This window comes from Sceloporus occidentalis, unplaced genomic scaffold (genome assembly GCF_023333645.1).
Source record: "Sceloporus occidentalis isolate IW3139 unplaced genomic scaffold, rSceOcc1.0.p SCAF_4, whole genome shotgun sequence".
In the NCBI taxonomy this organism is placed as follows: domain Eukaryota; kingdom Metazoa; phylum Chordata; class Lepidosauria; order Squamata; family Phrynosomatidae; genus Sceloporus; species Sceloporus occidentalis.
The window spans coordinates 165,347,250-165,370,949 of NW_028316984.1; the positions used below are offsets into that span (position 1 = coordinate 165,347,250).

At 41.2% G+C, this 23,700-nt stretch overlaps 1 protein-coding gene across 6 annotated transcripts in view; it reads right to left on the reverse strand.

The window, feature by feature from the left end:
* Positions 1-458: 458 nt before the first annotated feature.
* The window catches only part of ANGEL1 (angel homolog 1), a 29,152-nt gene continuing 5,910 nt past the window's right edge, over positions 459-23,700 (reverse strand). For 4 of the 6 annotated variants that reach the window (XM_089522260.1, XM_089522262.1, XM_089522264.1 and 1 more), the window contains exons 2-10: positions 22,277-22,882; positions 19,452-19,678; positions 16,691-16,760; positions 14,554-14,987; positions 12,795-12,921; positions 9,805-9,915; positions 8,482-8,551; positions 6,253-6,437; positions 459-3,928 (exon numbers count right to left, since the gene is read on the reverse strand). In XM_089522260.1, coding sequence (XP_089378386.1) covers positions 3,768-3,928; positions 6,253-6,437; positions 8,482-8,551; positions 9,805-9,915; positions 12,795-12,921; positions 14,554-14,987; positions 16,691-16,760; positions 19,452-19,678; positions 22,277-22,882 — 1,991 coding nt within the window. In that variant the 3' untranslated portion in view covers positions 459-3,767. The remainder of the gene's footprint in view (positions 3,929-6,252; positions 6,438-8,481; positions 8,552-9,804; positions 9,916-12,794; positions 12,922-14,553; positions 14,988-16,690; positions 16,761-19,451; positions 19,679-22,276; positions 22,883-23,700) is intronic. The other 2 variants (XM_089522261.1, XM_089522263.1) reach the window with 1 other exon arrangement.

The window sequence follows — 23,700 nt, forward strand, 5'->3', positions numbered from 1 at the left end:
AGTTCTCTAGCTGTAAAACATCCATTAATAACTCTCTCTCTCTCTCTCTCTCTCTCTCTGTGTGTGTGTGTGTGTGTGTGTGTGTAGAAATACATTCTCCACACATGAATATTTCTTTGGATTTTGAACAGTTATCATTTCAGCTTCTTCCTTCTATTCCTATTAATATCCATCTGCATTTGTGCATTAAAAGTTTAGGCTGTGTAGCCTGTGGTTATGCGTGTGTGCATGAGAAAACACATGTATGGAATGTGCTATACATACCACACTCCAAAAGTATTACGTACAGTATTTGTACCTAGTATGTAAAAGTGGATAGGAACTATAGGATTGGCAACTGTAAAAAGTACAGAGGGCTTTTTATAAGGCCAGGATATTGACAAAAAGAACTAAGCTTACTTTCATTTGGCAGTTGATTAAAAAGTCCAGCTGAATAAATTTGTAACACTGTTACATCTAGTTTCCAAGCTTTCAAAACAGTCAAACTTTAATGAATTATATGTTACTAGTACACCTTCAGAACACAATGCATTAAGTGCAATGCTCTTTTCCTACCCTTGTACAACATAACGTTATGCAGTGTCACCCCTCATTCTTACACAGGCTGTTGTTATGGTGTTTTGTTTTCAATGCAGCCAGAGGTAGAGGCAGCAATTGCAAGGGAACAAGTGGCAGAACCAACAGCAACCACAACGTTTTAGTTGTAACAATAAATATATTGCAATTTTGGTAAATGTCAAGACTCACTATATGTACCAGAACTAAGAATATACTAAATTCACAGTATGGACTAAATAATCATCATTTTCAGCAGCATCACTAAGCATAACCTAAATCAAATAAAATCTCTCATATATTGAATGGCTTCAGGAAAGCACTACAATACAAAATGTAGGCAGTGAATTATGAAAAAAGAGCACTACCCAATTTTCTTAAGAAAACTGCAAGTCACTGATGATGGCACACAAATATACTATTAAATAAACTTTTAAAGGGAATCTACTGATTTCAGATTAGAAATGGCATCCTTCACAGTGCGGTCTACTCAGAAGCAAGTCAACGTGACTTATTCCTACATACGCTGTAAAGCATTTCAGCCAAGCCTCTGTTACCTATTAGGACTGAGGTGGGCAACAAGCACTCCCTTAAGATTTTTGCTGTCCTTGCCACCCCCATTCACTATATGGCTAGAAGCATTGCTAATCTGTGGTAGCACTGCCTAAAACTCCAAGTCCATTTTTTCTTCTTTTCTCCTCCAAATGGCAATGATATACATTGTATGAGGTCACTATGGTACTGGAATGTGCTTCGGCACCCCCCTGCACCATAGCGGATGGCTGTACCAGCTACCCAGTTTCACTGCTAACTCTGGGAACCTCAATTTTTGCTGGCTACCAATTTGCAAGAGCATGCCTCTCAGTGGGTTGGAGGGGTCCAGAGCAACCCAAGACTACCAGAAAGATCCCTGCCTCTTCTCTCAAGACAGCATACACATATCTGGGGCCATATGTATATATTGAGCACATGTAACACACTGGATCTTTAACTTTGCTTCAACAAAACATGAGTCAGGTTATGGCATGGAACTGTACATATCATTGAAACTATGCACACTTCTTTCTGAGTCACTAGAAATCTTACTAAGCCTTTTACCTTGCAATGTGTGAATTTTCCGTTGGCATTACCCTTGTATCCTCATATACTTTCTTTCATAACAGTTAATGGGTATTTTATTTTAGTTCTAAGATTGCCAGCAACAAAAGATTTCACATTTTTTGTTGAACAAATCCCATAGAACAGGTGGCTCAGCACACATCAGGCATCCAGGATCTATTTTTTTTTCTCAGAACACCATCATGCCAGTGACCGGAGCCAGGTGCAACTAGTGGCTTTGAGAGGTGAAGCCAGATACAAGTAGTGGCTTTGAAGAAAACCAATTCCTTTCTTGTACCTCACAATATCTTGTGTTGCTGTGTGCCCTCAAGTTGTTTCTAATTTATGGCAACTGTAAGGCAAACCGATCACATGATTTCCTTGGCAAGAGTTGTTCAGAGTGAGTTTGCTTTTGCCTTCCTCTGAGGTTGAGAATATGATTTGCCCAAAGTCACCCAGTTGGTTTCCAGGGCTAAGTGGATATTTGAACCCTGGTCTTCCGAGTCATAATCCAGTGCTCAAACCACTACATCCACATTGGCTCTTGTGTACTCAGTTGTAATTCTGAATTAAAATTACTACAGATCACAAATTCTAACAGAAAATCTTAACAGCCAGCAGAACTGCACAAAGAATGAGTCACAGGGAGCTCAGCAATACTCCTTTTTGTGCAGGAGAGAAACACTGTGGCTGAGACATGAGCAACTAGCAAGAAGTTGGGCACAGTTTTCAAATCTACTTGCTGTTTTTCCACTAGTGGGAGTCAGAAATGCATTTGGATCCAGCACGTCAGCTAAAGATTTACTAGGAAACCATGATCTCCATTCTTCTCACCTCTGAGATAGTGTGTGGAATCTTTTAAGTTTTCTCCTTTTTCACTAGTCATTCTGAGAAAAAGCAGCAGCAAACATTTTAAAGTGCCCATTTACCTATTCCCATCCCTGGTGCAGAAAACATCAGACATACTGAGAATTACTGAATTCAAGTAAATCATTCCAGAGGTGCAGCCTTAATTGTTTTAAGCAACTTTTTCTAGCACCTGGGCATTGCAGTGAAATCTCAAGACACGTCAGCATCATGTATCCTAAGCATTTTCCATGTGTTTCCACCAGAGGGCACTCCTGCAGCCACACCTCTGCCCTCAAACAGCATTTTTGTTTAGTCCTATTTCTCCACTCTCAACCAGTAGTTTGCAACTTTTCTGAAATCATACAATTTTATTCTATGAATTTAAGAAAAACTTTAAAAATACAGAAAACTCCCGATGCATTTTCTTTTCCAAAATAAAGTTGTGCCATGGCCCACACACAGCTGAAGTAAGATCTTGTGATTTCTATGTCTCAAGAAAAGAGTGAGGTTAATCTAGATTCTAGAGGCTGATCAATTTCTACAGTCCACCAGTACTGGCGGGGGGCGGGGGGATGAGAATTTACTGCCAGGCCTGGCTGAGGTCTCAGTGGCATGGCCTCCAAGCTGTAAACAAACAAACAAACAAAACCTAACAACAAAGCAGTTTTTTGTCTTCACTTTTTCCTACCAATTTTAGCAGTCCTTTCTTCTCTGGATGCCACCAGAGGCAACAACAATGCCCCAAGCTTATGGGTGAGAAAGAAAAACAAATGCAAAAGCACCACCATTTTGACCTGAGTGTCATGGAAAACAATAAATATGTCTGTCCCCTGCTATTTGCAGCACAAAGCAAAAGGGGGAAACCTCATAAAAGATTCAGACTCAAATAATCTTTTGCCTTGCCAGTCAAGATTTTTGTGGTGCACACAACAAGCCTCACTATCTTCTATATAAAGGTAGCAAAAACATCCTCACCAAACAGAGAAATCTGTTTGCTTAAGCCAGAGTAAAGGCAGTCATAAAATGGCAATAAAGTTCAGACTAGAACGGCAGCATTATTATAGTGTAAACCTTAGGGGTTAACTCTTTGTGGAAAAAAGAAGCATGGGAGAGAAGAACATGGACATCTCAAAAATAGGGAAATGGGAAGGTGAAGAAGAAAATAAATTGCTGGGGTGGGATTTTTCTTTTTGGTAAGCTGATGCAAACTTCAAGTGGCATGATTTTTCCAGTCGGACTAACTGTTGTGCAAGGCTAGCACATGATCAGAAGTCAGATATCTCTAAGCCAAAACTGGCCAGTAGACATAGATGATCTGATGAATAGAAAGGGTTCGGCAAGCCATTTGCTGTCCAAAGAATGTCTTCAGAGAGGAGGGAAAGACGTCCAAGCAGCTTTAGGGCTCCATCTTGGTACATCCTGCGACCTGGAAATGAATCAGAGTTCCATGAAAGAGAAGCCCTCAAACCTAAAACTTGGAAAATGTTTGGACTACAACTGCCATAATCCCAAACCAAGATCTCTCCTGCCTGGGGGACTGTGGAAATTGTAGCCCCAAAAGTTAACATTTTGAGGCTCTGCTCACGTTCCACACAGAGAATTTGAAGGCAATGAAAGCCATGAAAGGTTTAAATAAAAGTACACAATTGTGTCAATAGCAATGCAAGAACCAATTTCAACAAACAGGTAAATCTACAGAACCAGGCGTTTATTTACACAGCCCTATCCACACAGCCCCACCCCACCTTGCTTGCTTTTACTCTACAGAAATATATCATGATCCTTCTTCATGAGTAAGATTAGGATGTTCATACTGCTCATCTTCCTGAACTTTTCAGCTAGAAAAGTGTGAACACCTTAAATAGGCAAATATGGAATGCAACATGGTGAGAATGTGGTTTCAGAACCTTTAGTCACCATGTAATCACCATCCATATGTACTATAGGCAGGTTTTATTAGAACTGGGAAGAATTACTTTTTGGTCTACAAATCCCCAAATCCCCTAGCCACTCATCATGACTACAATTTTGTTTTGTTTTGTTTTTAAAGAATTGGCTGTTTTAATAACTTGGCTGCTCATCAAAGCCTTTTGGCTTCATTGATTTGTCTCAACCATGCTCATGGTTTTGAATTGTTTTAATCTGTTTTAACAGATTTTGCCCCTTCTAGGGGGCATTTTAACAATTTTTTTTTGCTTCAGGCCTTTTAGGCCTCCAAAAAGGTGTTTTTAAACAACAGGATGTGAGTGGAAGTCACTTTCTGTTCACTTCCTGTTTAAAAATAGGCCCTCCCTCCTTCCACCATTAAGAGGGAGTGATAGGCAAGCCAGCTCCATCAGGGCTTGCCTGGAAGAAAAAGGCCCTCCCTCCTTCCACCACCCAAAGGGAGAGATAGGCAAGCCAGCTCCATCAGGCCTTGCCTGGAATAAGAAGCCCCCCCTCCTTCCACCATTAAGAGGGAGTGATAGGCAAGCCAGCTGCATCAGGCTTTGCCTGGAAGAAGGCCCTCCCTCCTTCCACTACCCAGAAGAAGAGATAGGCAAGCCAGCTCCATCAGGGTTTGCCTGGAAGTAGAAGGCCCTCCCCCCTTCCACCATTAAGAGGGAGAGATAGGCAAGCCAGCTCCATCAGGCCTTGCCTAGAAGAAGAAGGCCCTCCCTCCTTCCACCATCCAGAGGGAGAGAAGGGCAGGCCAGGTCCATCAGGTCGAATCAGAGTAAGAAGAAGGGCCCTCCCTCCAGTCCATCTGCCATGGTCCAGGCATAAGAGGGAGTGAAGATCTGCTGGACTCTTCCCTTTCCGCACTGCCATTCCCTTCTCCTTTTATGTCTTGTCTCTTTAGATTAAAAGCCAGAGGGCAGGGAAATGTCTAATTAACAATTTGTAAGCCGCTCTAATAGCCTTTTGGCTGAAGAGCGGGGTTTAAGTAAATAAATATTATATATTATATATTATTATTATTATTATTATTATTATTATTATTATTATTACAGTGTGTCCTCGCCTTACGCGGGGGATCCGTTCTGGATCCCTCCGCATAAGGCGAATTCCGCCTATGCTCGAGCCCCATTGGAAACAATGGGGCTCGTGCGCGGAGGTGCGGGGCGCAACAGGCGCGCGTGCCCATTCAATTGAATGGGATGTGCCGCCCCTTCTGCCCCGCGGCTTGAGCGCATACGCTCAAGTCCGCGTATGGCGCGGGCGCATTGTATTATTATCCTGGGCCTAAACTGTTCCAGGGAGCAAAAGCATGGTAGAAATGCCCCCTTTGCCTTCTAGAAGGAATTTAGAAGTACTGTGGTGAATCTGACTGCTGAGGAACTCCAAACATGGTGCAAATACACTCCAATCCCCTAGAAAGGTGTGACCTGTTCAGGGGGGCTTGCGGGGACTGAAAACTAGCCTTGGTCTGTCACATCCTGCTCTAAGGAGTAAGATACAGATGGAAACAAAAAATGCTGCTAGAAAAGTGCAAGGGGAACAGGTCAGAGAAGAAATACAATAAGCAAAGGAAATGATGCCAGAAAAAAAAGGGAAAAACACGCTAGTCTGATCTGTTCAAACTTCAAATAAAGGCCATCAGAAACAGAATAGGTACATTATCATCACTACAACTCAATATATCTTCCCACTGTGTACACTGTTAACTCAATGTCCAGTCCAGGGATGCAGAAGAGACATATATAGTCCTCAGGAAGAACGTAACATGCAATCTGTAACCACTTTGTATATTAACTGTGTCACACTCACATTCTTGATTATCATTCTTGATTGGGTTTGCTGAGTAGAATATATAATCCACATTGGCTCCCGCTCCCATTGGCATGGTTGTAATCTCAGGACGACCTCTTGCAGGAAGGAAGTGGCTGTAGACAGAGGTCAGGTTGAAGCCATGTTGAATATTGCCTGGATACCTGCACGAAGGAAATTGCTCCCTTTCCCCAAAAGAAGGGGAAGGGGTTGCAAAACTCAATAATGGAGTCAAAAGCAAGCAAAGTACAGATAATACTCACAAGCTGTTTCTACAGCAATATTTTACCTATGTTCTTTAGAAATCATCTACAATGCATCTCTGCATTCAACCACTGGAAGAGTGTGTGTTACTGGTTTATTGGGATTTGGGAATACAACACACAAGTGGGGAAGAGGAGTTAACCATTTTATTTCATGATGCAGTCCTGACAAAAGCTGTTAACTGCAACAGGAGAAAGAACTAATGGGACAGCCAAAGAATAACAGTTCAACCTCTTTAAATTCTAGATTTGTGTGCAAGGACTGTCTCTTATTGATGGTATTGTTACATGCCACATTATTCAGTTGGCAGCTTTTCAGCCTGTTCATATAAAGTACAGAATTCTGACTGTACCCCAAGTGGGGTTATAGATAAAAATCTTGGTTTTGATTGGACTGCTGACAAACTAAGTGAGCATAAGGAGTGGATAAAAAGAGGCTGAGTTAAAGCCTGAGTCAGACTGCTTTCAGAGGTCTACACTGTATGAAGAGAAGGCAACCATGTTGCCTTCAATCCATGCTGAACCTAATAAGCTAATAGACTGATAACTGCCTGGAAATGCTGCCCAAACATGCTGATACACTAATAATATTCTATAAAATTCTATAAAATATGAGATATGTATGTCCTATTATGCTTCTAATGGGTGCTCGCTAACATGTTTATAGTAGCAGATGCTTAGGATTTAACAGTGCTCAAGGAGATTAACCCCTGAATGTGTTTTCATAGAAGCCTCTTAGAGACATATAATTTCTAAAAACAGATGAGACTATATACCTAAATGGATAATTGGCCAAGCTGTACTGTTAAGATGGTTATGGATACAAGTGACTAAATTTTGTACATGTGAAAGCCTCTATGAAAAATCTGTAAAATGCTTTAGGCAGCACTGTATGAAACTACGGAAAAATATGATGATTCTGAGGGATAAAAAATATATTAAATGCTTTAGAATGGTCATGTTCTTACAGGTGTTAATTATTAACAAGCCTGTTAAACAGCTGAATAGAGAGATAAAGCCGTTATGAAATGTCTTGATGAATAACATGGATGGATAACATCTTGATGGCCATATAATGCAATGTAACGAATATATATATGATGCCTTACATGCAATGTAAGGTAATGTAATGAAGCTAAGCACCCAGGCATTGATATCGCTGTGATTCTCCCTAAGAGGAATGTATATGTTTGTGTATCTATATAGCTACATGTAATAAATAGCCCAGAATAGTACCAAAAAGCCGGTTCATTTCCCATATAAATATTCAGAAATTCCAATATTTAAAAGAGTGCTTAAATAGAGTGTTGATGGTAACCATTTGGTTTAACCATCATCATGATGTGGACACTCAGGGGGCCTGAAGGTGATGCCAGGTGACCCCAGACAAAATCTAGATTATCTGAAATGTGGCAAAGACCCTCAGTCCTTCAGTTTTAATAGATAGGCGTGGGGAACCACAAGTTTTTCATTATGTAATATGCCCTGGGAGTGGAAAAATTGCTCTAAATAGATAGATACCTTGAATCCAACTGAAATTGAGATTTAGCCTGTAGATGCTCAAGTGTTCTGTCATAACATGATGCCTCCATGTTAATGTAAAGAGGGTATTTCATTTACTTAGGTCATCCTGGTTGGTTGGTTGAATTTATCTCATTGTTAACAAATTAAAAGGGGGCAGAAAATAATCTGTCACTTGATCTGGAGAGTCTGTGACAACTGGGAAGATACAGTTTCACCAGGAAGTGCCTCCTTGCCTACATCAGGCAATTCCTTTCTCTTAAGAAGGTTTCCTTGGGGGAAGAATCATGTTACAACCAGCTCGTCTACTGCAACATGCGCTTTATAACTGGAATCACACTATCACTTCAGTCATATAGTTATCTAGTTTTGCTATGTTATTGGTCATAAACTTGTATTATTTATCCCCACCCCCCACCCCCTTTTCACTTCCCATTCAAGTTACCTTGAACAAAACAGTTCTGAATCAGAGCTGTTCACTACAGAAAGCTCCTTAGGCCTGTGTACAGGACGATCTGCAACACAACAAAAACAAAACAATTATATATACCACTGCAGGATTTGGGTCAGACTCACAATGAAAGGCATAGTCAAAGTTTCTGTCCACTAATATTCACATTATTTGGCAACAAAATAGTAGGTGAAGTTAGTTTCACTGTTGAATGTACATTGCCTTGATGTTCTCAAGGAAAACATTGGCAGGGCCTCCAATTCTTTCTTGGTAGATTCAAGCAACAGGTCTGCAATCAGAAATTATCAGAAGTAAGAATTTCTGCTTAGTCAGAAATGGACCTGCTTGCTTTGCCACCTATGTACTCTGATTACCCTACTCAAGGGATAAGTAAAAGTGCTGCTATTCAAGAAACACATTTGTTTTGAAAGAGTCTGAACATCATCTTACCAACCTGAACACACATCTGATTTCAGGAACTATTTCAGAAGTCCTGAATAATATTGTGATGGGAAATCATCAGGTAATATCTCTATATCCTACCTCTCCAGGTGGGACTAAGAAAAAATCCTATCTGAAACTCTGGAAAGCTGCAACACAAGTAGACAATAATGGACTAGACACGCCAAAGGTCTAATACAGAGTAAGTATGGCTCCTATTTTCCCAACTACTTTAGGAGCATTCAAGGGCTAAGACATATCTAATGTCTCACTTCTCAGAGCATCAGACTCACGTGGACATATTGTAACCTGCTTTTGAAATCCCCTTTCTTGCAAAAGTATTTTGCCACACAATATGCAAATTGTTTACTGCTTTAAAAACACAACCCCAAAAAGCTTTGAGACTTATGGAATTTGACACATGAGCCTTTTGGATCCTGGATTTGCTGTTGATAGAAAATACCTATAACTACCAAACCACAGCAGGATGCCTTCAGGAGGGGCAGAGAATATGATTCCTCACATTTCTCCAGATCAGTCAGATTTCACTAAGTAGGGAAAATGACAATGAGGTTCAAAAGCAGGTAGCCTTCTTCAACACAAGAACAATCTTGAGTCGACCAAATGCCAAACTACCTCTGGGCAAGTATGTCAGTGGATTATCTAGTGGAGCCAAAGACCACACTAAGTGGGAGCACCAGATGTGCTTATCCCAATTTGCTTGCCTAGGCCCAATTTATACAAAAAACATGAGAATGCCATACCTGTGAACTTTTTCTGGGATATATCAAATCATTAACTATTAAAAGGTCTCTGCCAATGAGGTATATCATGGCTGCAAGTAGCAGAAGTGTGTATGTGTGTGTGGGGGGGTACCTGGTACAGCATCTGTCACACCTTCTAGCAGGACCAAGTCTGCAGGTCGTTCACAAGCAGCATCACAGTAACGGAACTGAAGCAAGAATGCACGGCTGTATTTGCGCCTGTCTGCAGGAAAAAATAGTTCAGAAGTGTTCAGACTGATCACTTACACAGAATTTACTGCTTTTTTGTATGACAGCACACTGGAAAACATCTTGGTTACATGAGTGCAATTTCAAAAACTAACCATCTATTAAATGAAAAATAAATAAAAATAAAACTTGGTCTAATGCTCTAATGCTGGAGGCAATAAGCCTTTTGACCTGACATATTTGTACAACTAAAAGCCATAGGCTTATAACCCTGGATGTCTTTATCATGTCTTCAAAAGCCTAGATCAAGATGAGCAAAATGTGGCCACTAGCTGCATACAGCCCCTAAAGCCTTTGTTTGCAGCCTGTGACCCCCTCATGTAGGAGGGGAAATACAAAAAAAAAGAAAGAAAGAAAGAAAAAGAAAAAAGAAAAGAAAAGCTATTTCTCTATTCCTCCAGAATCATTCCCCCATCCCCCAGAAGCAGTAGGTCAGAAAATCACCAACTTATTTGGGGAGGGGGATGAAATGGACTATAAACAACTTCCAGTTTACATTTATCTAGGGGATTTGGAATTTTAATAATAATAATAGTAATAATAATAATAATAAACTTTTATTTATATACCGCCTTTCCAGAGATCAAGGCGGTTTCACAACACAACACATATAACAATAAAAACCATTAAAACCATCATAAAAACAAATCATACAGTAAACAGTCTCACGCTAGCTCAACAATGCTGCTGAGAGGAGAGAGGAAGGGAGTACATCAGGGGTCAGGGTATGCCTGCTGGAATAGGTGTGTTTTTAACCCCTTTTTAAATTGTTCCAGTGAGGCGGCCGAGCGGAGCTTGACGGGAAGTGAGTTCCAGAGCTTGGGGGCTGAGGTAGAAAAGGCTCTCTGCGTGATGATGACATATCTAGCCTCTGGAACCCTTAGCAATTGCTTCCCGGCAGACCTGAGTGTGCAGGGCAGATTGCATGGAGAGAGGCAGTCCTCCAAGTACCCTGGGCCCAAGCCATTTAGGGCTTTATAGGTAATAACCAACACCTTGTATTGCGCCCAGAAGCAAATAGGCAGCCAGTGAAGGTCTTTAAGGACCGGTGTTATATGACTGGTCCTGGAAGTACCAGTGACCAGTCTTGCCGCCATATTCTGCACCAATTGCAGCTTCCGGGTATGGTAGAAGGGTTGCCCCATGTAGAGCGCATTGCAGAAATCCAACCGAGAGGTTACCAGAGCATGTACTACCATTTCAAGGTCCCCCCGGCCCAGGTAGGGTCGCAGCTGGCGTATCAACCTAAGCTGATAACAGGTGCTCCTGACCGTCGCATCCACCTGAGATGTAAGGTGGAGCGACGAGTCAAGGAGCACCCCCAGACTGCGTACTGAGTCCTTCACGGGAAGCGTGACCCCGTTCAGAACAGGTGGAACCACCGCCATCCCCGGGCCAGGGGAGCCTATCACGAGTACTTCCGTTTTCTCTGCATTCAGGCTGAGTCTGTTTTCCCTCATCACAGTACAAACTATTTAAATAATAATGTCATTGCTCTAATATTTGAATGCATGTAAATTAACCTCCCCCCTTTGCATTTCTCAAGAAAGGATAGAATTTTTAAACACAACACTCAAAAATGTAACTGACCAGCTGGCTTAAGAAAAGTATGGGGCTATAGTTATAGCTTAACAGAATTACAACCCAGAACTGGGGTACAACTGTGGAAATAACTTTCCCAATCCTTCCTGAACTCCATTATTGTGAGGGAGCTAAAGCCAGTCAATGTTACATGAAGTTTCTGAGGAGTGCCTCTGAAACACAAGTGAAACTTCACACACAATCCCTGTCCCTCCTCCCAACTTTAGCTGTGCTTTATTTCTTAAAACTGTTCGTCATGCCTGAGAAGCACAATGCAGGTGATAAACTCTATTCTGTCCCTTTAGGAGCTGCCGTCTATCCAGGGCTGTAGTGAGTTCTGGAGACATAGTGCTAAGACAGAGATAAACCCAGCCTCTTGGGAAATACAGTTGCCCCTCCATTTTTGTGGCCTTCAGATCCGTGACCCTTGCTTACTCGTGAGGAGCAAATGGAGGGGGTTAAAATGCGGTTTTGCCCAAGGCAGCGTGTGCCCACATCTGTTCACACGCACATGCCCCCATTCAAGCCTACAGGTCTTGAACATCTGTGATTTTCTGTTTTCGGGGGGGGGGGGGGAGGTGGAACGGATCCCCCGAAAAAACGGAGAGCTGACTGCAATAGGGCACTGTTGACCAGAAATTTTCCTTGACAACTAAGACCATTGAAAAATCGGGAACCTCTGCTCAAGAGTATGTTTTCATTTGTGCTTGTTAATGTGGGATGATCATTACTTCACTTCACTTTAGATCAAGAAATCTAAATATGCAATCTGAATTCAGGGCATAAATAGAGGCAAAAAGATGGAAAATCATCACTGGTTTTAATAAAGAATTACTTCTTGACAATACAATCAGATGCATGTTCAGAAATAAGCCCTATTTAGTTCAATGGGATCTACATCCTAGTGAATTAATTTGGGAATGCAGTCAAAACATCAAATGTTACAGAACATATAAACCAATGATTCCCAAACTCTAGTCCTTCAGTTGTTTTGGGCTTCAACTCCCAGAAGCCTCAGCCATCTTGGCCAATAATCTGGGATTCTGGGAACTGAAGTCCAAAACACTTGGAAGGCCAGAGTTTAGGAATCACTGATGTAAAGCATATATGGTTGTCCCCTTTATTAGGGAGGTGGCTTTGGGAAACTGAAAAGGGAGTCAGGCTGGAAGACTCCAGATTGCAAAAAAGAAAAATAAATGCCATTTTCAAACATAACATTGTAGAAGAAATCAAAACTATGCAATACGTTCTAATTATCCCCATGAAGCTCACCTGACTTCTTGCTTTGGAACAGAGTGGCATACTGGCAATTATCCGTTATACCCAGACAGCTAGGCCAAAGGGGTGTCAGCAGTTTTCGCTGGTACAGATTCTGACAGAATTCTTCCTGCCCAGACACCTACAGATGCAGAACGGGCAAACACAAATACCTGCAGAAGGCTCTTGAGGCACATCTTCTTCCAGACACAGCAAAAATTGAGAGTAGATGAACACATGCCTTTACAGCAGATCAGATAATCAAGATCCACCATATACAGTGGTGGGACAGCTAATAGGGTTTGGTAGGCTGCACTGATCCCTCACCACCACAGAACCTGGAAGGCTGCAACCCACATTCCCTATATCCATTTTTCTTTACCCTACAATGGCCAGTGTCCCCCCCCCCCCCGCAAGCTATATGGACATTATATATTTGGAAAAATTTGTTTCACAAACCTAAATATGCTAAGAGTACAAAAGGCCTCCATACACAGCAAAATGGCCAACAGCCTCTCCACCTTTGAGGCCTCCTGGCCATTTTTTATCCCCTTTCATTTTCTGCCAGAAAAATGGCTATGAAGTCACATGTGGCCTATGGGCTGCACTTTTTCTTCCCTTGGCTTACTGAATAAATGTGTTTTACAAATCCACCAGTTACAAAGGAGGCAAGAAATTAAATGACCCAAAAAAAAAAAAAAAAGGCGTAGTGACTTTTTCTGGTCACTCAAGGGCTCAAGAAACATAACTTTGTAGCAGAATGTGCTAGAGCAAACGGGAAAAGAAGGAGATTTAGAATCCAATTCTCTTAAAAATCATTAATGCATTAAAGTGTTCTATGTACATCCAAAGCATATACAGTTGGTCCTTCCCTTATGCAGGGATCCATTTTGGACACACACATCATGCGTAAGGGAAATACTGTGTATGCTTGAGCCCCACTGAAAACAATGGGGCTCGTACATGCAGTGCAGTGCAGCATGCGTGCCAGGGGTGGGTGCGCCACTGCTGCTTCTGGAGTACGGCTTCAGCATAAGTTGAAAGCAGCGTATGGCGCACCCACGTATGACACAGGCACACTGTACCCATATCTTGCAATTGCCTCTCACATGTCAGCATGTACCATGTAGCTTCAATGCTAGATTTCATATTTTCCATTACAGGAAAAAGTAGCTGTTTTAATCTGGCTTTTTGCTTTTCATAATTTAATATTTTACTTTTAATAATTTAATATGATGAGAAATAAGTCTAGTATATATTGGAACTGGAAAAAAGTTTCTGCTTGCTTTAAGTTAGAAAATATAATTTTTGTTTAACAGTCTTCTTGGGGTTTAATTTGCTGACAAGTTTTCAAATTGATACTTCCATGTATCAATGGTACATGCTGACATGTGAGAGGCAATTGCAAGATATGGGTACAGTGTGCCTGCACCATACGTGGGTGCGCCATACGCGGCTTTCAACTTATGCCCACTTCTTCTGCCTCACACACTTCCTATTTTGTATTAGTATACTGAAAAAAAAGGAAAAAAACCAGCCATGTGGACATACCTTGCATTTATAAAGATTCTGGTTTGAACGTTCTCATTTTAGTGGGAAAGAGATCAACCAGTTCAGTTGTGCTAAATGAATTAATCAAAGCTACAAAGAGATGCAAAGAAAAAGCAAGCAGTAATCTCAAACACTCCTAAGCCATAGGGGGGAAAAAGGATTATCCAGTAAAGAACTAAATCATGCAAGGAGCCATTATCTTGTAGTCCCTTTCTCTGCTTACCTTCCAGGCTGGCATCCCATGGTAGTACAACTGTCCATTCCTAATGAACTTATACAGTGGTGAGTCAGGCACAGAATTCAGGTCCCCACACAGGATGACAGGGCAGTAACTGCCATCAGCCATTTTTGCAGTCTTGTCTATTTCTGCCAGAAGTAAAGCCATCTGGGCTAGTTTGATATCTCCCCGACGAGGATTGTACAACAGATGAGTGTTTGCCACACATAAGGGACTGACTGCCTTGTCTCCCAAACCTTCTGGAAGTAAGGGCTGCAGCAGTAACAACAGACCAACATTGTCTCTGTTAAGGATGTCTAGGCCAGGCCGAAAGAATTCCACAGGGTTCACGGTGATCAGTTGGAACATGCCCTGCTTATAGCAGATTGCACATCCGTCTGTCTTACTTCCTGTCCTCCGCTTGAAGACACAGGTAAAGCCTAACCAAACAACAAAAGCCCTCATCAGTGAAATTTAAACAGCCAGGAACTTCATGCTGCAACCTTAAAACACACACATGCTGGAATCCTGTGCAGACCCATTCAATCAAATGTTGAACAGTGAGTAAACACATACTGTAGGTGTATCCAACTGGTTCAATGGTTCTATTCTAGTCAGGACTAACAATAAAATTTAAGACATCAGGTGAAGTCTAGTTAACTCTTAGGAAATTAATTGCTGTATATACTTGTGTATAAGTCTAGAGATTTTAGTCCAAAAATTGACTCAAAAAATCCGATTTATCCATAGGTCAATGTAAGTACTATACTTTAACTCTTATTTAAAAAGGAACCATTCCATGGTGAATCTGGCTTGGAAGCACTGACACCTCTTTATTCTCTCATCCATCCAGCCTTTAGTGTGAGCACAAATGCTTATGCTTGCTGGATTTTTTTACAGTTCTTTGACATAATTTTCCTTTGCTTCACCCTTTACATACTTTACATGCCCGTAGGTTTTACCCTTGACTTATCCAGGGATTATATCAAAATCCATAATTTTGGCCCTAAAACCTGTCCTTGACTTATATATGAGGTCGACTTATAGTCGAGTATATACGGTAGGTTGCAAGTCTTTTTAAGCATGATGAGGTCTCATTATTGACCTCTGCTTTTGTGATAATCAGCTAAGAAATATTCTTTCCGTTCTCTCCAGAAACTGTGTCAAGCTAGATAAAACCAGACTTTCCCTAGCATTGAAAGGGGAATCAAATCTACTTAAATCCTTTTATCTCAGTCTTTCTGCTGTAAATCAGTTCCTCCATCCTTCCACTGCTGGATGCTCAACCTAGCATCACCAGTTTCCCACTGCGACTGGCAAAGAAGACATGCAAAGAGAATAATCATTATGCACCATCTTCTTCAGGTAGATTGCATTTCCAGCTACCCAAAAAGATAGGATAAAAGAGTGTGATTGCGCACTCTCACTCTCTCCCCCCCTACTCGGTTGGGATGGAGAGCTTTTATCTTTGCCACTCCCATGAGAACTTTCAAAAGCCAGGATAGTGCTGGATGTCTTCACACCAGCCTCCTTTCAAATGAATCCCAGTGCACAGGGAGAAGCAATGTAAACCTCACCATCCCTACATGACAGGAAGAGTGAGTGTGCTTATTTTATCTGTATGTGCATGAGAGGACTATGGATGTGTTTCACCAAGAGCAAAGGGGAAGGTTTTGTATGTTCACCCACATCCAGCTCCATCACTTCATATAGGCCCCAGCTGTAAAAAAGCTTGCCAGAAAGCTGCTTGGGTGGTGAACAGGGGTCTTTGTAGAAGCACAGCAGGAGAAAGTTAAACATGCCCTTTCACTACCATTGTTACACTCTGACTGAATCCTCCCACAAAGGTGCCTCTTGTAGAATGTCTACTTTGTTCCTCAGGAAGAGTATGGTCCAACTCCACTCAGAAAGCTGTAAGGGGATACCAGGGAAAACAAAGCTCTGTACTAGATCACAAATGGTGACGTCCTTAAGAAACCTTAAAAAAATCACTAAAGCTCCTGGCTTCCCACAATCGTACTTCTAATAAAACTAAAGAGGTAAGACAAACACCCAGAAACATAATGGCACAGAGTAGCAATGTTCAAATGCACCAAGAGAAGTGCTCTTGTACTAGTTTCATTATCAAAAGTAAATTAGATACCCATCATCATAAGTGCTGGTTCCAGTTGCTCCCAATAGTGATTCTCCTGAACTTCTTGGAGACAGAGAATCTGAAAGGAGAGGTGGGGAAAAGAACACATATTTAGCAGCTGCCCTTCTAAGTCAAAATAACAAAAGAGGTCCTTTTCTTTTAGCTGCTTCTATCTGAATAGTTTCTTTTCACTGCTCCCACTTGCTAAAACATAGCATCCTTTGGGACTACACTTTTCAATTATGTATTCAAACATGACCAAGAGAGGAGGTGCAAAGAGTTTTGAAGAGGCAGGAGACTAAAACTGGGGGTGCTCTCAGAAATCAAATGTGGTACATAGAACTCAGTTTTCAGTGTCCCTGAACAGCAGAAACTTGAATTTTCTAAGACATATTGGACTTTAAGACTGGTTTACAATGAGATGAGTATGAGGAGGATGTGAATCACAGCTCCCACAGCAGAGGACTCTGCAGCTCCATTATTAGATACTAGATGAACAAAAGGCACCCACAACTATACTTGTAGTGAGTTGGCCTCTGACACCAGACATATGAATTTTGGAGCCCATAATGGCCAAACATTAACATCTATTCAGTGGTACAGAAGGGGTTTATTTGTATTAGTAACTGTTAGGCTGATTTTTTTTCAGGGTGTAGCTTGGCAGTTTGAAGCTGGGAAAAGATATGAAGGTTGAGAATAGTTTGGCAGAATGAATTTTCCTGTTACTAACCTGCTTACACATTTCTCACAGCTATGGATGGACGTGGATCATGCTGGCACACTTTTTCTTTGTTTGTTTCTTTGTATTAGTGACGATGTTTCTCCACTCTGTAACATTTGGGAGTCCATCCTCTATTATTCTCACACAAGGGAGATGCATACCAGCCCGGGAATTGCCCATTTATCCAACCACAGGGATTGCTGACTGGGATAATCTTCATAAAATTTGTTTAGTGGCCCAGTTCTACCATTGGCAGTAAGTGGATGCTGGACCCCATCAGAAAAAGGGCTAGAATGCTTCTCTGCTATGTATCATCTGTATCATTTCCCCCCAATAAAGCTTATCTTACAACAATAACATGTGTCAATATTCAATACCAAACAAAGTCTTGGGAAAGTCTGGAACTACAGTCAGCTCTTGCACAGAACAATTTGCTGCAGTAAGGAGAGTGCTGCAAGAGACAGGGGAACTGAAGGCCAGGGTATATGCATGCCATGCTAGTCCAACTGTGATCTAGATGATCCAAGGGGAAGATGCAGAATTGTTAACATGCAAGACTCTTCCGGTGTTTAACCTGAGCATGTTGATGGAAATGGGAAGCCATCTGGGCCTCTGTGATGAAATAAAGATTCTTGAGGATTGCATCTTTATTCTTTCTGATTTAAGGCACCCCTGAGGTGAACCTATCACGGGGTTTTCTGAGGATGAATGTAACTTGCCCAAGGTCACTCAGTGGATTTCCATGGCTGAGCAGGGAATCAAACGCTGATCTCCAGAGTTGTAGTTCAACGCTCAAACTACTACACCACTTGAGTCTCAGGAATGTGTCTATTTTGCATGATTTATGGTGAGGAATCCTGAGATTAATAGATTGGTGTATAGATTGCAGATCAATGGTTAACAGGATATTAGACAGAAGGGAAAATATCCTCAGTGAGAGTCCCCTGCAAGTGGTGAAAAAGGAGAAGGTACTGAAGATGTGGGAAGAAGTTAGTATGCGGCATACCTAAGCATGCAAAACTTTTGTGTGCCTGATTCTTTAAGCTGAGAACAGTACCATCTCGAAAGGTGTATTTGCTTTCCCTTGTTTGTTTCTGGAGCTCCATGTCCCTTTAATTTTGAAGTATCTGTATATACGTTTTGTAGAAATTAGGAAGTTTTTTGATAAGTTTTAAAAAAGGTTTTTGCCCTACGCTCCTGACAAAAGAAAGGCCAGTTTATCAATCTATTGGCTTATTGCTCTATGTTTGATGGAAAGCTTGCTGGTCAGAAAACATCTCTTGACTTGGTTTAGGACATCCTACGTAAAAGTGTCAAGAACATAAAAAGATTCTTTTAGAGGTATTTAAAGAAAATCTGCATTTTTTATTTTGTATCTGCTTGCAACAATAATCTTGCCATTGTTTTACCATATATACTCAATTATAAGTCAAGACATTTACGCCCCAAAAATGATCTTAAAATCCTGGGTCGACTTATATACAGGTCAATATACAAGTACTGCTCAGTATGGTCCTAAAACAAGCAAGCCTGATGCCCGTGTTTTTTTCTCTCTCTCTCTCCCTCCGTGTGTAAGGGGTTCCCAGTCCGATTTTCCCATGGAAAAAACTCCCGATTTACCATCACTTGCTTCCCTCCCCAGTCTGATCTGCAAGGCTTTTCTTCCTAGGGAAGAATATCCCCATTTAACACCACTAGCTTCTCTCCCCAGTCTGACCTGCAAGCCTTCTCTTCCCATGGGGAAAAAACCCTCCCCTTTGAACACCACTTGCTTCTCTTCTCAATCCAATTTTAAAACCTCTCTTCCAGCACCTGAGAATTGGTGTTAGGTGATCAGGAGAGGTCTGGAGAAGGAGAGACCAAAGTGGTATTTCCCCTTTTCCATTCTTCATTATAGCCCTCTAAGTTTTACCCTTGACTTATCCACTGGTCACATCAAAGTCCATGATTTTGATCCTGAAACCTTTCTTTGATTTATACATGAGATCGACTTGTACATGCGTATATACAGTAAGTGTGCCTGACAATCCTTCAAATCACATTACTCACATCAGGATCCCAGTGCTGAATTTCTTGTAAGAGATTGGTAAGACGATAGCTCCAGTTCAGGATGTCTGGATGACAATGCATGTAGAGATGAGGGCTCTGCTCTATCAGATCCTGGGCCAGAATGTTGTAGGACATGACTCTGAATTCAAACAGAGAACCAGCCTCTAAGCCAAGTTCTGGAATGCAAGCTTGAGCAGAAAGATCTTCCCAGTCTCTCCACAGAATCTCTACATAAGAATAAAGGGAGGCAAACAGAAATTAAGTCTATACCAGCAAATAGTAAGAGGGAGTAGAATTTAGGCAGGGGGATCTACATTGGAATGGAATCTTAAACTCTCTCCCACCCACCAGGATCATGGCCCCAATCCAGTCAAAATATGGATTCAGCCTGTGCTAGATGGGATTACATTCCCACGAAGACGCAGTTCACTCCTGAATTCAGCCCTGATCCTGGAGGCCCGGGTTTCAGCAGTGACATGGAATATATTTCCACAGTCAAGGTTAGTGGGCCAATTACACCTACTCCTAAGAGAAGTCTAATCTGGCCATGGTAACCCTTGCTTTGGCTACCACCCATTTAGACTGTTGTAATGTGATTTACATGGGCTGCCTTTGAAACGTGCTCAGAAACTTCAACTGGTCCAAAGACTGCAGCCAGGTTGTTACCTGGGGCTGGCTACAAGGAGCATACTTCTTGCAACAGCACCACTGACAGCCAGTTGATTTCTAGGCAAAATTCGAAGTGCTGGTGATAAAGCCCTATACTATTTGGGCCCAGGCTCTCTGAAGAACTGTATCCCCCGTATGAGCTATTATTGTTCTAATATCTTTCAGAAAGGCCCTTCGGTGAGTTTCCTACCTTTCCAGGCTCATTTGGTGGGAACAAGAGAGAGGGCCTTCTTGGTGGCTGCTCTCAGGCTTTCAAACTTCCCTCCTAGGGAGGCTATGATGTTTCTCTCCTTGTTCTCCTTTTGCTATCAAGTAAAAACATTCCTATTCCATTAGATTTATAAAATGACTGTGATGGGCTTTTAAATATGTGCTGTTCTCTTTTGTTAACTAATTTTAATGGTTTTAACTCTACATATTTTTTGTTTTTAAAGTAACTTTTATATATATATTATATTTTTGTAGTTTTTAATCTACACTTTAAAAAAAAGCTTTAAGCTGCCCATTTCTGGGCAAAGGGCAGGATATAAATGAATATAACAACAACATGTTTCCACTTAATAATCTTTTCTAAAGGATGAACACATCCAGCTTTTCATAGCACTTGGTTTTCAGAACCTTCTCCATCCTGGTTGCTTTGATTTGTCAATATGCTAGTTAAAATGGGGCACCCGAAAGTGGGCACTGTAAATACCCTAAATTTGGCCCAACTATACATAATAGAGTAGAACAATTGCCTCCTGTAAAACTGACACCATTCTTATGTTAATGAAGCCCAAAACAGTTAAGTTTGCTAACTGCTGGATTTTATTTAGCTAATGACACACTAAAACACCTGGGCTCCTTTCATGTCCATTGTTGACAAACCAAATCTATAACATACTAAAATAAATAAATAATAAAAGTTTTATTTATATACCGCAACCTTCCATAGATCAGGGCGGTTTACAACAGTGAAAAATACATAAATCAACAAATCGCGCGCAAACAGTGCATCAAAGAAACAATAAAAACAATAAAAAGGATAAAACCCCAATTAGCCCTTCCTCATGGCCACGGAAGAGGAGGGAGGCCCTAAAAAGATGTTCATGGGGGGAATGCTTGATGAAATAAGAAGGTCTTTAAATCCTAGATTCTGGTCTTTCTTTTTCTGTATCTACATGCAAGACTTTATATATGTATTCTGCAGAATTTCATTTCAATGTTTCAGATGACACAGAATCAATGCTAACTTCTACGGTGTTGGCCATCCCTCCTAGCTTTATGTCATTTGTAGATTTCCTCAGTAATCACTCTACAAATTCATCCATTTGTTAAAATGTTGAACACCTAGAACAGATTCCTAGAGCAAAGCACTGTAAACATTTATTAAGGAAAATGCTACGCCATTAATTAAAACTCACTGAATAAACTTGCTTAACTAGCTGTGGATCCACTTAACTGCAATAGCAACAGCCCCCATTTGTCAAATGCTTTGAAAAATGAAGTTATACTACGTCTACAGTATTCCTATAATCCACCAAATTAATAACTCTAAAGGAAATGATAAAATTGGTCTGACACAGCTTTTTCATTTTTTCACATCTTGAGGGAGAGAAAGGCAGGCTAGCTCCACCAGGCCTGCCTGGAAGAAGACAAGCCCTCCCTTCATCCTCCATCTTGAGGGAGAGAAAGGCAGGCTAGCTCCACCAGGCCTGCCTGGAAGAAGACAAGCCCTCCCTTCATCCTCCATCTTGAGGGAGAGAAAGGCAGGCTAGCTCCACCAGGCCTGCCTGGAAGAAGACAAGACCTACCTTCAGCCACCTTCTTGAGGGAGAGAGATTGTATTGTATTGCATTTTTGTTCTGTACACCGCTATGATCATTGCGGAATAGCCGTCTATAAATAAAATGTATTATTATTATTATTATTATTATTATTATTCCTGACACATACAGCTTGACCCCTAGTCATCTGGACAGCACTAGATTCAGGAAGGCTGCATTAAATTAAAGCAGAAATAGTTCTCCAAATGTAACAGGAACTAATACACAAATCTTGAAGAATTCCAAGGGGAAAGATAAAGCCTGTAACATAAGGCTTTTTAGTACCAGCTGACATAACTAAGCTTCAGATGTGGGAGAAATCATACTGTCCTACAATTCTGGCGTACTCACCATGATAAGGTATCTCAATTGGAAGTGGCTCAAATTGACCCATGTTCTCAAAAGGCCAGACTGCTCCCTCCATTGACCCCACATCACTCTCCTGGGCAGGACTCCAAGCTAAGACAGCAGGATCTTCAATCCACACTTCTGTGGACAGAGGAGCACCATCACCAATCCTAGGATCAGCTTGTGTCCTTACTGCTCCCCCTATAGCACTGTCCCCAAGGGCCTCTCTCTCCTCTGCTGGTAAATTTGACAGTGTAGTTTCTACAAACTCCTGTAATTCAGGAGACACTTCAGTTTGGCCCACATGCTGTTGTTGTGGCTGTTCCTGGTCACCAGACTGTGGTGATATGTTCAGGTCACTTAAGCTTGTCATCAGTAGCTCTGGTCCTTCCCGCCACACGGTAGCTGGAATAGCTGATACCTTCTCTAGTTTTGAAGCACTCTCATTGGGGTGCACCTCACCAGCTCCTTCCTCTAGCCACTGCTGCAGCAGGGCTTGCTGCTCCTCTGAGACTGGCTTCCCACTGACTGAAGCAGGAAAGTTGTCTATATGGGTGTTTGTACTCTTTGCCAAAAGTACCTTCTTTTGACATGTAAAGAAAGCATCTGCTAAAAAAAAAGGAAAGAAAAGCTTTTTTAAATGACATGAGATGTAGATGTTAAAACCCACATGCTTTGTGAAGCGAAGTGAAGCAAAATTAGGAAGATTAAAACTATTTAAACTCAAAAAGAGAGTTCACACAGCAATTCAGAGGATCAGCTGGCACAGGAGAAAGTAGTCTGAACCACATTTTCTACATTTGTCTAAAACAAGTTCATAGTGCTACAGTTCTGACTCATGATTTTGAATGTGTTTAACAACATTTCCTTGATCACTTTAGCTGAGCATGAGATCTTAGCTAGCAAAAGGCAATGTATAACAATTTGCTAAAACAGTAACCCACTATTTCCACCACTGACTCAAATAAGTTCAACTAGAAGTAAACATTAAACAATACCTGCTTCCAAAATTTGCTAACCAGATCAGGAGACTGTTATTGCAGATACTTAAGTTAAACAAGAGGAATTATATCACCCTGTGATAAGAATAAAATAAAACTAATAAGGTAGTACAGAATGTAAAATCTTCAGCCAAGCTATTGGGTTATTTGTACATTATCTCCTGTCAAGGACCTGGAATTTGATATGCATGTAGCCAAATACCCACCATTCCAGGCAATTCTGAAATCTATAACCTGTAAGGGCATCCCAGAAATTGAAATTTGTGTCACTCAAAGCATTATACTATTTAAACATCTAACAGGAAGGTATCTCTCACTTCTTAGAAATACTATTTGTTGATAAAAATATTTATATCCCACTCTACATCTGAGGGAGTCAGGGTACCATAAAATAAAATCAATTTAGGACAATACATAACAATAACA